The sequence below is a fragment of the Buceros rhinoceros genome, unplaced genomic scaffold, assembly GCF_000710305.1.
Source record: "Buceros rhinoceros silvestris isolate BGI_N320 unplaced genomic scaffold, ASM71030v1 scaffold7516, whole genome shotgun sequence".
In the NCBI taxonomy this organism is placed as follows: domain Eukaryota; kingdom Metazoa; phylum Chordata; class Aves; order Bucerotiformes; family Bucerotidae; genus Buceros; species Buceros rhinoceros.
Window position 1 is genome coordinate 70,278 of NW_010416867.1, and position 13,470 is coordinate 83,747.

Consider the following 13,470-nt stretch of genomic DNA (forward strand, 5'->3'; position numbering starts at 1 on the left):
CTGACAGGAATTGCCTGGTAAGTGAGTAATCGCTGTTATGGACCATATTTACAATGTAGACAAGACGACAATCTGCCTGTTGTCTGTGCCTGATAACTCCCAGACCCCGACTATCATTGTAAACAAATTGAGAAACAGGACATGACGAGACGTAAAATTACCTTCAGCCAAGCAAGATGGAGCCAAGGCCATAATTCATTAAATCCAAGAATATCGTGATATCGTATAAAGTGCATTCTCATAAAGGAAACTGTACTGCTTTTCCACAAAAATACCCCTCTAAACAACTAGTCATGAGACTCTCAGGGGAACACAGAACTAGAGAACCACAACGAAAATTAAGTTGGAAAACCATCATACAGCAAGCTGATTACTTGGGCATGAGCTTAGCTACTTCCTATGCTACGATTAATTAGAAATATTATAAGGGCAGGTCTGAATGCTCGTGGGGGACTAAGGCTTTGTAATGCAGCTCCAAATACTGACTGTCCCAACACTGACAGATCTGACTGTCCCAGGGACATCTCCAGAGCAACTGGACACCTGCAGGGAAAGTTAAGAGTGCAATTCTGAGCGACCAATCCCTGTCTTCTGAGTTTCAGCCTGTATCCAAAAAAACAACTGCACAGATACATGTATGTTTTAACATTTGGGACACAAAGACCTCATGCTGGTTGCCTAGAAGCTTCTCTAATACTGACATTTATTTTTTGTGCTGCAGGGTATTTTAATAAGTGTTTTCTCTGCGGATGGTGGACTCTTGTCTGACAGAGATGGACTTGAGCCAAATCGTTCAGATTTTAATAACTCACAAATGCAGATCCTGCTTCTCATTCTAGTCCATCTCTAAGGAGAGACATCTGCTTTACAAGGAGGTAACTTTGTTTTTATATACAGAGAGTCCATTAAACTCAATTGCAAACAAAAGCAATTCTTCAGAGGAAAATGTATGTAGAAATGCCCCTGTTGGGACAGTGAAAGCTGTAAAATATGTAAGCGTATATATTTGGAACGAGATGGTGATATCTTCAATGCCCATCTCCCTCTGCACTAAGAAACGAGGAATTAGAAACAGAAAAAAATCAAAACTAATTTGACATGATGCTGCATAAAAAGTAACAAACTCTGGAACAATCACTTAGTCTCTAGTCTATATTCATTTACACCATTACACACTCAGACTAAGTCCTGGCTCAACACCACTGATAGAACTATTCCAGACTTATACTGGTGTAACCAAAGTGTTTAAGATAGCAAAGAAAAAAAAACCCACCAAAAAAAAAAAAAAGAAAATCAACAAACCATCCAGAAAAAGATGCATTTGAAATTTCAAAAGTCTTATTTTCTCCTGTATTTTATTGAAAAGGGTTTGGATTTTTTCCCCTCACTCTAAGGATGTTTTAGCTTAAACACTGCAGTGATTAGCACTGTAATTTATTTCATTGTCAGGTTTCTGGAGATTTTACAAACTTTTTCATGTATTAAATATTAGGGAAATGTTCCCTAAAATGCAGAAATCAATGTCCATGATAAAAACCTATATGAAACTTCTGTTACTTGATTTTGTTTATGATGAGAGAGATTTCAGTGCTCTAATTGTCATGATCAGCACACAAACACATGCTGTTCCTAGACGGTGTTCCTATTAACCCAGCGTGCCACTTCGATGCTCTTTTGTTGGCAATCCAAAAATCAAATTATTTCTTGTCTGAAAATTAGCGTTACTTGCTGGTGCTGGCTGTTTACTACGTCTGTCATTTTCTAACCTTTTCTTTACGGCGGGGAAAAAATCAATAGCCATTTTAACGTTCTGTTTAATAGGTATTTATGAAACTCTGATTGCCATGGAGCCGTCTGAGCGTGCTCTTGCTGTGTTTTCTGGGTTCATGCACCCCGGTGACATTCGGAAACCTTGCCTATCAAAGCAGGAAGTTACCTCCAGGCTCAGTGACACCGGTTGCGCTCATACTGCCCTTGGGAGCTGTGCCCAGGTCAGACTTGAGTTTGGTGAGCCGGGAACCTCAAATGGGGTTGTCCACCTAGAAACATCAGCTCCTATCTTGCTCGCCCCAGCAGTGTGACTGCTGAGCTTTGGGCTTGCCAGCCACCGCACGGGGCAGACGTGTCCCAGCAAGGCAGCCACCTCCAGCGCTGGCCTGTCATTCCTCCACAGTTTTGAGCATGCCCAAGCTGGAACATATCTTGCCTGCTGCAACTCTGCAGCCTCTGTACTGAATTTAAAGTGCATATAAGGAATCCACAGCTACTGGTTACAAGGATGAGACCTACCAAATCAACTTGTTTAAAATATTTTCATTTTTAGGTGGTGACCTCTCCTGGGTGAGCGTTTGAAACCCCTCATCCACCAATCAGCCTGGGGTAACAGTACAGCTAAAATGAAAACAAAAGGACTTGCCTGAGCCACAGATCTGCCAGGGAAGCAGAATAGCCTTAAAAGTTCTATTTCATAAGTATCAAGAGTATTTTAAAAATCCTACTGTTTTTAATATAATTACTCCACGACACAGTTATTTTTATGCGGTACCTGTCTCCCGCTGCTGTCTGGGATTAGTCTTTATTTAGCGATGATCAAGAGTTGTCTCATGTCCTGGTTCAACCTCTGAAAATGATGACAGGAATTCTGGCTCACTGTTACTCTGTTGTCAAAGGGATGCATTTACTAAAAGTGCAAATCCTGCTGACAGTGATGTTGCCACTGCAGTCAACATCATTCCAGCAAGTACCTGAAAGAAGCAAAGTGAACCGTGTGCTGCTTCTAGCGTGGCCTTTTCCTCCTTTCTGACGCTTTTGCCTCTAAGGCAGAAGTTGTCTGCTGCGTTTGGGAGCCTGCTGTAATTTGATCAAATCCAAGGAAGATCATACCGAAGCAGTGACAGCTAGTCAATGGACGGTATTGTCCCTAACTTCTCATCCGTTTGGGGCCTGGGATGATCAATGCTTCTGTGACGACTGCCAAAAACTTAGAGCCAGACCAAAAAGCAGAAAAAACTTCTGTAGGGGAGAACTCTTTCTCCTTTTCAAGTTCAAGTCAAAGCAGGCATCACACCCGCACCCGAGTGCTTTCTGTGTATAACTGTCGAGAGCACAAACACATTTTAATTTCAGTAAAAAGGCATTCAGGTATCCTAGGTTCAAACCTGAATTTACTCTTCAAGCCTAACAAGGCTTTTGGGGCGGGCAGTTCTGCTGTACACCACAGCTGTGACGGAAAAGGCAGCAATCTGAAAACACGCATTTCATTTCTGTTGCCTAAATACTTTGCTCATATAATTCAAAACCTCAGTATGTGCAGAATGAACGGTGGTGAGAAATCCAACAGTATGTGCTCAAACCAGAAAGGGATTTCTGATACCACGTCTGCAATCTCTTTATATTCTTTCTTTCTTTTTGAAGGTCTGACCCCTTCAACTATACCATCACGACTGTTCACACCTACATCCTAAAATACGATGCTCCTATTTACCAAAAATAAATTTAGATTTGTCACTTATACAGTTTACAATTCACATTATCTGCTGGCTAATTATACAGCCACAGTCTGTAACTGGGAACAGGGACAGTACCACATGGATGCTATAAGTAGCTACAGACTTGTATTACAAATACTGATATTCCCAAATGTGGCCAGATCATCTCATTCACCAAAGATAATGGGCCTGCTTACTTGGGCAGTAAGTGCTGAGTACAAACGTTTGCAGTGACAAAACTCAGCAGCCTAAGTTGTTTTATTAATTGATAATTAAGTCATTTACTTTTTTTTTATTTCAACCAACGAAAACAGCCAAGGAATGCATGTTTCCAGCTATCACTATAGGAAAAAGTGCAGCTTCTCAAAAAACCGAAACACTGAGATTTGCAAGGACCTAGAAAAACGCATGGGTTAAAAATGGTAGTTTTGCGGCTGCTTTAAACCGAACTGCGTAGTACCTTTCTCCCATTTATCTTCCTGATACAGTAGAGCTTTGAAACTCTTAGCAATCTTAATTTTAGAATGTTTTTGGTCTACCATTCCCAGAGTTTGAGACTCAAAAAGGTCACTTAAATCTACCTGGAAAGTCAGTGTCAAGAGGAGTCTTTTTTCAAAGCTAAAGTCACAAAAGGAAAAAGTTCCCGGCAAATCAAACCCAGGAAACAATTTCAACTCAGCCATGCTCATGACTCATACTTCATCTTCATAAACTTTAAAATTATGTACTTTGCAGTCATGAAAACTTGTGAATAGCAATTTGAAACTGAAATATTTGCTGAAAGTGGATTTCGAAAAAAGACATAGTTCCAAGACTTTAAATTCTTTTAGTTGTCAGTCATCCAGGCACAAGAAGCGATACAACTCATCTGGGAAACAAGACTGCGATTTCCTCAAATGAACCTCATGTACCGAGTGCTCTTTTTATAAAAGAATGGAACATTAGACCTTCTCATCCATCACACCCAACAGGGCTGGTAGTTAAATGCTACAATTCATATCCCAAACTGTACCCTAAACAAGGTAGATTCTCGATCAAGCTTGCCAAGGCTTGTTCCCGTAACTTAAAAATGTTCTCTTGGTTCCCCTTCGAAATTCAAACACCCCTCGGTGAAACTGAGTGTATTTACTTCTGCCTATTGACCTTACATTTCCCTTATCAAGATAATAGCATTTTCTTAGAGGTTGCCTTGGGCATTTCTGCAAGGTCAGAAAGACAGTACACAGATAGGGATAAACCTACTTTGAATTACTGCATCCGTTCATGCTCCAGTGGCTCTGCAACCCCGAAGGCGACAAATGGAGACTAGTATGTTGGGAGCATAGCACTCAACTTCGCAAACAAGTAGAGGGTACGGTCAGAAAGAACCCTGACATGCTGTTAAACACTTACCATCCTGCCTGAGCTACCACACTGCTAACATGGAACAAAGAGGAGTCACACAGGCATGGGGGAAGCCAACAGAACCACATTATTGCAACTGTGAATTCACACGTGCCAAGAGATGACCCAATCATTGCATAACATCGATAGAATGAACTGCACATTCAAGGGAAAAGACCTCTTCCCTTGCCAGTAGGTTCTGAAGTCCTTTGTTTATGGAGGGGTTTTAGAAGCTCAGCTACTGTGAAAATAAGGTACGCTTGATGAGAACTCTAGTTAACCACAGAATTGTTGAGATTGGAAAAGACCTTTAAGATCAAGACTCAGCGTTAATCTAGCACTGCCAGGTCACCACTAAACCATGTCTTTTAAATACCTCCAGGGTTAATGACTCAACGACTTCCCTGGGCAGCCTGCTCCAGGGCTTCACAGCCCTTTTGGAGAAGAATTTTTTCCTAATGTCCAACTTAAACCTTCCTGGTGCAACTTGAGGCCATAATATTGCAGAGCTTTTGGAAAGAGGTACCTGAAAACCACCAGCAGAAAGGACTTTGTGTCTTAAGTAACTCCTGTCACTCAGGTGCCACTAAGAGTTAGTTACCAATCCTCCTCTTCTGTTGAAATTACAGCCTTACTCATTTTATAGTATCAGATTAAAGGGCACGTAAGCTCTTAAAGGGCAGCTAACCTCAGGGCAGATTACAGCTCAACCTTTGTCTCTGGGTAGTAGAGTTGAAAAATCAGGGGGTATCATGGAAGCGTATTGATACTGCTGTGAATAATGAGGCGTATCAAGTGTTTTGATAAACCAAAGGAATCTCAATGGGCCTCAAGAGAGCTGAAGCATTAGGGCTTGTCTTTTCCAAAATCTTCCATTACTACCCTCACAAAGTCCTGTTTTCTGCCTCAGATTCTGACTCAAAATTCCATTAAAGAAAATGAAGAACATGATCCTGCCATCTCTTCAAAGATTTAACTTTATGGTAGAAAGATTATATTGTTGTTATTTGCCATTAAAGGCAATAATTCTGGTGTAGTTTTCTTTTGCTAGCACTTGTGTTATTTTATTCACGTCTCCACATCACCAGTTAGTGCTATAAAAGGAATTCCAATTTTTAACATGATTATTAGTCCTGATTTTCATCCTCAAAGCAGAGGTGTTTCAAAGGAGCCCAGGGAGAAGGAAGGAATACGACTCAGACGTTGCAGTCAATTGTTACCTCCGAGCACACACACTTAGATTGCTTTTCTTTGATGCTGCTGCCAATTTTATTCACAAGCGTATAAAAAAAGGTCACGACATTTAGAATCACAGCACTCTGGAAATTAAACGTTCCTTTACATTTTTAATTTCTGAAAGTAATTTATTATGGAATAATGTTTGAATATGATTGAATGAATGTGTAAAGATTAATGCAAACTGTCTTCAAATTGGAAGTTCACAACCACATACATTTAACCTTGTTGTATAATAGGCATAAAAAAGTTTATGCGGTAGCTCTAAGAGCTGCATTTCCATTTGGCTGGGAGCAATTGCACTGTAATTCTCCTTAGTATTTTTCCACTGACACGTCTGCATGAGGCATGAGGTTTAGCTCTCTATCATTTTCTACTTAGATTACACTGTATTTGACTGGATTTCAGAAACCCGGCAACTAAATGAGGAGCAGAAACCACGTCTTAACTACCAACACAATTCTTTTATGCAAATTTTCACACAAAAAAACAGTAGTTTGATTTCTTATGTAAATTCAGCAATGATACTATCATAATGATACTGCAATAAAATAATTGTGTGTGAACGCTAGAGAAAACACTAAGGTACCAAGAAACCAGATGCTAGTAAGAAGCTCCAGACCGAGCAGCCTGGAGACACGGTGAAGGGGACATCACTCTAGTGCTGCTGTGACCAGGCTTCAGGGGACTGCCTCGCTCTGCCATGTGATTGCCAAGTACATCTCGCACACGTCAGGGCTTATTTCTTCAAAGGCAGGTGACGCTACTTGTCAAACAACTAAAGGAATCTTAGGAAAGGCAGTGCTATGCTCAGCAATTAGAATTCCTACTTCTCCCATAAGCCGAAGGAAAGCTGGCTGGCTGCCGGGCTGTAAAGGGCCAACACGCACATACCGAATCGCTCTTCGGATGCTGCTAAAACTGCACCTTGGTAAAATTAATCCTGGTTTACAGAATTAACTCATGTTTTCTCATGGAAACTCCTGGGAGCTCTTTGTTAAAAACACTCACAAACCCAGAAATATTCAGTTTGAGATTCCATTACAGTCAGGGGGTCAGCTGAGGAGAGAACGTCTCAAGAAAGGAGCCTGAGGATTAAGTTAAAGGAAATCTTCAACTGTCACATTCAAAGATGCAAAAGAAAAATTTAGATAAAGCAAGTTAGAAACCTGTGCTATTGTTTATTTGGTTATTAATACCAAATCCTTTTGTGGGCATTTCAGCACCTAACCTCATAAAGAAACAGTACTCCAGATAGCAGAACTGAGGCTTTAATATCCTCGTCACCAGGGCAATAGCACAAGCAGTGTTAGCTCAAGTTTGGTCTCTTGAAAAAGCCTTCAGGACAGTTGCTCTGAAGATCCCCCAATCCATTAAATTAATGCTTTGTTGGCTGGAGTTAAAGTTTTGAGTCAAGCAAAGCAAAAGGCTGGGTTTCAGAATACACACACCCCGTCAAATTGCGTTTATCAAGATATGGGTTATTAGAATCTTTTTTCTTCTTGTGTGAATGAAATTGTAAGCTTGAAATGTCACTGAAGATTTATTAACCTGATACTCCTCCTGATAAGGGCAAAGAAATAGAAAGGGCAAAGACAAAGAAATATTTCTTGTAGCTTGATAAGGGCTACAAGGAATGGAAAATATGAATAAGGCAATTTATCCATAGGTGTACTGTGACCAAAAGATTCAAGCCACATACAGCAATATTACAATTATATATTGATTTCAGAACCTTGCCATGTAAAATGCTTCATCTAAGTTTCACAGCTATGCAGAAAAACGTCTGCAAAAAATGGAATAAACCTGCGTTTTCAAAAATCTAGGCTGGAGAATCACTCCTGGTTCTACAAATTGTATGGAGGTCTAATGAGAAAACTGTGCTTGAGTGTACGGTGTGTGGAGCACCACCATCAGCACGGTCAACAGTGCTCCCAGCTGAGCTAACCAGAGGAAGCGTAGCTGAAACTCTTTTTAACGTGTCTGCGCCTGTTACTGTCAGAACGTGTCCATAGGGAGAGGAGCAAGAGCACAAAGAGGTTCTCAAATATTTTGGGTCAAACAGACTGTTGTTAAAGCTTCACCTGTTTTATACTCCGCATGATGCACAAGGAAAATAAACATGTCACTGCCTAACGTGACAGAGCAAACCCTGTGTAAGTCACTGCTCTGGCTCTGTGAGCTGCTACCACAGCAGCCCAGCAGCTGCCAGCGAGTTCACCCTCTCGGCACTCCTCCTAAGAGAGGGGGGACAACCCTGTACTGAGAAACACACCAGTACCCACTTCACCACAGATGCTCCCACCAGCACGTCTGCACTCGTATCAAGCAGCCACAGCCACAACAACTCTTCTCCCTTCCCCCATCGCAGGGTGGAAACTCTCAGACAGACCCTGGCACTTGCCCTGCTGCTGGACTTCTGCTTTCAGTCATCTCTTTAGCAAAAACTAATTCCCTTTGGATGAGGTCCCTCTGAGACAGCTTGTGCTTGCTTCCTCGGAAAAGATCCGGGGGACTGAATTAGCTCGCAGGCTTTCAGACCCAGAGAGAGAAGTCGCCCAAGAGCTGGCAGGGAAAAAGGCCAGTTGTGCCGAGACTCCAACCCATGGTTTTATGTAACACCATTTGCAAACAGTGTGTTGTTGAGGCCATTCATATATAAATACAAATACACGTATCTATTTAACATATATTTGACTTCTACTGATAATATTGATAGCAATAAAGACTAAAATGGGAATTCAGATCCCATGTAATATATATGTGTGACTTTTAATGATGATTTGGTTAACACACAGCTACTGATTATTTTTTCACTACAAAGTAATGAACCATCAAGTAGTATTTTTTCTTTCGTACTTTCTTTTATGATGATTCAATATCTTCATTAAAAAATGAGAATCAACAGCCAGAACTCAGTTTTCCTATGAGACTCTGACAGGGGTATTAGTTTTGCAGCAGTTAAGATGTTTGGTAGCACTACACGTTTCTAAAAGGATTAGTCGTACCTGAGCTTTTCTTCAGAACATATTGCATTTAAAATTGACTAGTTAGAAACATGTAAGAAAGACATTTCTTCAGAATGCAGCAAGAACCAATTAACCTCCTATAATTCCATTAACAGCTGAACTTACCAGTCTTCTCTGTCTTATGTTTTGAATTTTCAGGTCCTGGAAGGCAGGGGCAGGGCCCTTCGCATTGAGCTGTGATGGTTTTGCCAGAAGTACATGCATGAAACTCCAACTTGCACTAAAATCATAAAAAAAAGCAAGAATACATTTTGAATTAGGATGAGCTATAAAAGCAGTAGCTGGGGATTAAATGAGAAATTGCGTTTAGCAGTAATGACATTGGACAGACTGCAAAACTTCACTCTGTTGAAAATGCCATTGTTTTTATTATTACAGATAACAACAATAATAGCTACTTCCTATGCAGAGTTTTGCATGGCACTTCTAAATGTGTCTTGTGAAGTGTTGTTATTATCCCCTGCATAAGTATGTGGAATCTGCAGCACAGAAAGTTGAAACAATTTCTTCCAGGTCACCTAAGAGATCAGTGGCAAAGCTGGGAAGAAAACACAAATTTCCAGAATCCCGTGGGTTTCTCATTACGTTTCGGGGTTGAGATCATACCATCTATCACCTGCCATCGCTATTGATTTATTAGTTTGGTCTTTTGAGGCGCTGGAAGCTCTCAACTTCCACTGCTGGGCTTGGTCGGAACAACATCCATGAAAAGACACCAATCCTCACAAGAGCGAGGACTGAGAGAAATGAGCTCATCAGCTGACGAGACCTGTCCTTCAACACGTCACCTTCTCTTTAAACGACTCCTCCTAATAACTATAAATTGCCCCAACAGCTAAAAATAGTCCCTAAAAATAGCCATCCCTCATGCAACCAAGTCCAGAAATACAACAAAACTGCAAAACTGAAGATTGAAGATTAAACCAGGAGCAGTGCAGTACAGCGCCCTCGATGTGCATATTTTTATTTGCACCTTTTTCTTCCCTAAAACCGCAGCAGATGGGATTTACAGCACCTCTCAACAGTCATCCCATTCAAACCATTTAGGACAGCAGGACGTGCAGTATTGGACAAATGAGACAACTCAGGAGAATTAATATTGCAAAATGTGCTAGTTAAAAAGCCCTGATTTACAGCATACTAACTATTCCTCGCCTTTGCTGCTTGCATTCCACGCATTTTAGTGCCGACTTTCCTCAGAGCTCCGTGCCCGTGTAGCTGTCCTCGCCGCAGTTACTGCCCCACAGGTACCTTCCCCAGACAGTGCCCAGCACGCAGCCTCTGGCACCCAGGCTAACGTCCTAATGAATTGGAGCAAGAGCAGACAGCACGCAGAAGCGGAAACACAAACGTGCAAGGTGTTCTCTGTGGCTTGATACCTCAAGTGGAACCGAGTTCGGTTCGTTTTGTCATCTTCAAGCATTGATTTTACCAGAATCTGAGGGTTTTAATGCAAGGGGGAGTTCTGCCTGCTGTGCCGCAGCTGACACTCCTCTCTGCAGAGATGCCTCCTGCCAGGGGACACTGGAAATGGTGGGCTGTAAAATCCCTTTGACAAGTCCGAGTTTTCTTGTAGACAAATTCTTTTTCATTTAAAAGTAGGCCAGCACGCTTACAGGATGTCTTTTTTGCAGCTTTTTTGAAGGCCAAGGGACGCACAGCATAAGACCATGGCGTTACCCAGTGAGGATGCAGCGGGCAACCAGAGCTCACCTAGGAACAGCCACTGACGAAAATCACAGCATCACCTTCTGTGATTTTGATATAGTGGAAGCCAAGAGAACAGCACAGGATGTTGTTACAAGATAAATGCCTCCTGCTTTGAAAGTACTGGAGAGATCTCAGCTTTGCCTCTATTTGTTTTGGCTAAAAGGGCTCCTCTTTGCCCAGGCTTTAATCTAGCAGCAGGAGATGATTATCCTGTGCCTACACCTTATTCTGTTGACATTATCTCCCAGCCATCCCAAACTTCAGTGCAGCCCAGTGGCTGCACACTGTGTGATGTTCTGCCCTCTCGACGCAGAAAACACACAGCCACGCACAAACACGTGCCAGTGCAGCTTGTGCTTCACACCCCTTTTTTGCAGGACTGAAGGGAATATAAGTAGTTTTTTCATCTGTTTGCTCCATAAATACTCTTGCTTAATCTCTGCTGTTTGGACAGAACACAAACACACGAGAAGCACGTCAGAAGGAAAGGGGAGCAGGAGAAAGGAGGCCACTCCGAGCGTGCAGTCCTGACAGCAACAGCCGCAGCGGGTTCCGATTGTCAACGTTACTGAGAACGCAGACATAAATCCTCCTGCAGCTGAAGCTCATCACTTAATCCCTTACAGAACAGCAATTAGTTACATATTTTATTATGCATGATAAACGTAAATTATGTATCTAGCATTAGAGCGTCTAAGCAGATCTAAATTATGTATGTAAGCATTAGCAACCCACTCCCAACACCACCCTATTTCAAGCCTGCTGTTAGATGCAGATACAGCAGAAAGAACTTGATGTTTGGAAATGGCAAGGCAAGTTTTGCCTCAGCTTTCCTTTAGACAGATGAAAACCGCAACCAAAAGCTCAAAATAAATCAAAAAAGCTACTTAAACAGGGCTATCTCTGATCTGAATGCACAGGGCAAGGAGGAGAGCTGAGCTTGAAGATCACGATGGTGCAGTCATATGTCAGTAAATCTACACTTACCATTAACCGCATTATTCCCACCTCGCTAGACTCAGATGTTGATTTGTATACATAGAGAACTGGGGTGGCAGCGGATGATAAAAGAACTCCATTGTTTTAAATATCAAACTGGGATAATACTGATTACTTTCCAACCTCATCGCTGTACGTATCTGGTTTTCCCTTCCTGAAGGAAAAAACCTGGAGACAGTGTACTTTCCATGCGATGGTGTGCTTACCACTGTAAGCACAGCACAAAAGTAGCTCCAAGTAAACTGTGGATTTAATGGCATTACCTAAACCAAGCTAAGTGATAGGCAGAGCGGCCACAGAAGATGTCTCGTGGATCAATAATGATGTTTCTGGGCTACTCTGCCATGGAATCTACAGTCACAGTGGATTTTTCTGTGGAGAAAAATCAAATGTCCTCTTTTCTTTTGCCATCCTCATCTCCTTCTCCCAAGAAAATAAAAAGATACATAGTACAAGGCAAAACATAACATACGGAATGGTCCAAGCTATCAGTCTTTAGCAAAAGGACATCACAGTTTTTCTAGACACCAGCCATGAAGCTGCTTGCAGTGATTCTACGCAGGACTCACTGGGAGCAGTCCTCTGTTTGGGGCTGATCCTCTGATTTCAGGGAACCCATCTCACCGGTGGTGTGACTGGATATGCCTCAAAACTCTACCAAGCTTTTCTCCTAGAACAGCTCCCTGGGTCCTGCCAAGCTTCAAGTTCCTCTGCTGCCTCCCTGGGTGTTTGAACTGCTTTTGTTTACTATGAACCCCAAGGCCCACATAAACATCTCTAAATTATTCTACTGCAAATGGAAAAGTAGTTCTGTTATTCGTTGTTAAATGTATATGGAGATCAATAAAATATATGAGGGGAGAAATGGTTGAACATATTCATGGAAAATTCATAAATTAATTTATTCAACTAAGATGTGGGAAATTATTGCAGAGTGTGTTTTGGCTAAAGTGTTCCCCTGAGAATCCACTACTTGTATAATGATTCCCTCTTTATTGTCAGTGAATCTATAGCAATGTATTTTGCATAAGCATTCACATCTGAGGGAGAAAGAAAATAGCCACATAAAATTTATTCCTAGCTATTTTATTCTTGTCTGTCAGTCTCCAGCCTGTAGCCCCTGCTAGAGCAGAATCTAGATTTTTTTTAATGATGTAATAAAACAGTGTATCTCTGCCGTTATACTGGCTTTCAACTTTTAGCAGCCAGGTTTTGATCTAACCTGCATGTAAGCAACATTGTTGAGTAAGTTACTGTGATTTTTTTATCCAAGGGTGTATATTTGATCAATGTCTATGTGGACAACTTCGCACAGCTTCCAAGACCACATTAATGCCTTGAAGAGCTTTGCATCCTGACACAGGGAACTCATGCATTTGCTCAAAATGCAGCCAGGTGAGGCAGCAGTGGGGTGGAACAGGGGCCAGCAGTGCCCAGATGAGCTGCCTCTGGCTGGTATCAAGCACTGTGCACCTCTGTGCTCTGCTGCAGAGCTGAAACTCCCCCTAGCAGCCACTCAGCACCTAAGGAAGCTTCTCTTCCCACCAGTAGATACCCAGCTGGTCCCTGCTGAGATCATCTACGACTCCCCTGCTGGGGTGGGGGGCAGTGAACAGGCAGGAACG

General features: G+C 41.9%; 1 protein-coding gene across 1 annotated transcript in view; it reads right to left on the reverse strand.

Annotated features, from left to right (window-relative positions):
- Positions 1-13,470, reverse strand: part of LOC104495043 (testican-1-like) — a 91,295-nt gene that overhangs the window by 45,716 nt on the left and 32,109 nt on the right. The window contains exon 4 of the mRNA XM_010137963.1: positions 9,242-9,356. Coding sequence (XP_010136265.1) covers positions 9,242-9,356 — 115 coding nt within the window. The remainder of the gene's footprint in view (positions 1-9,241; positions 9,357-13,470) is intronic.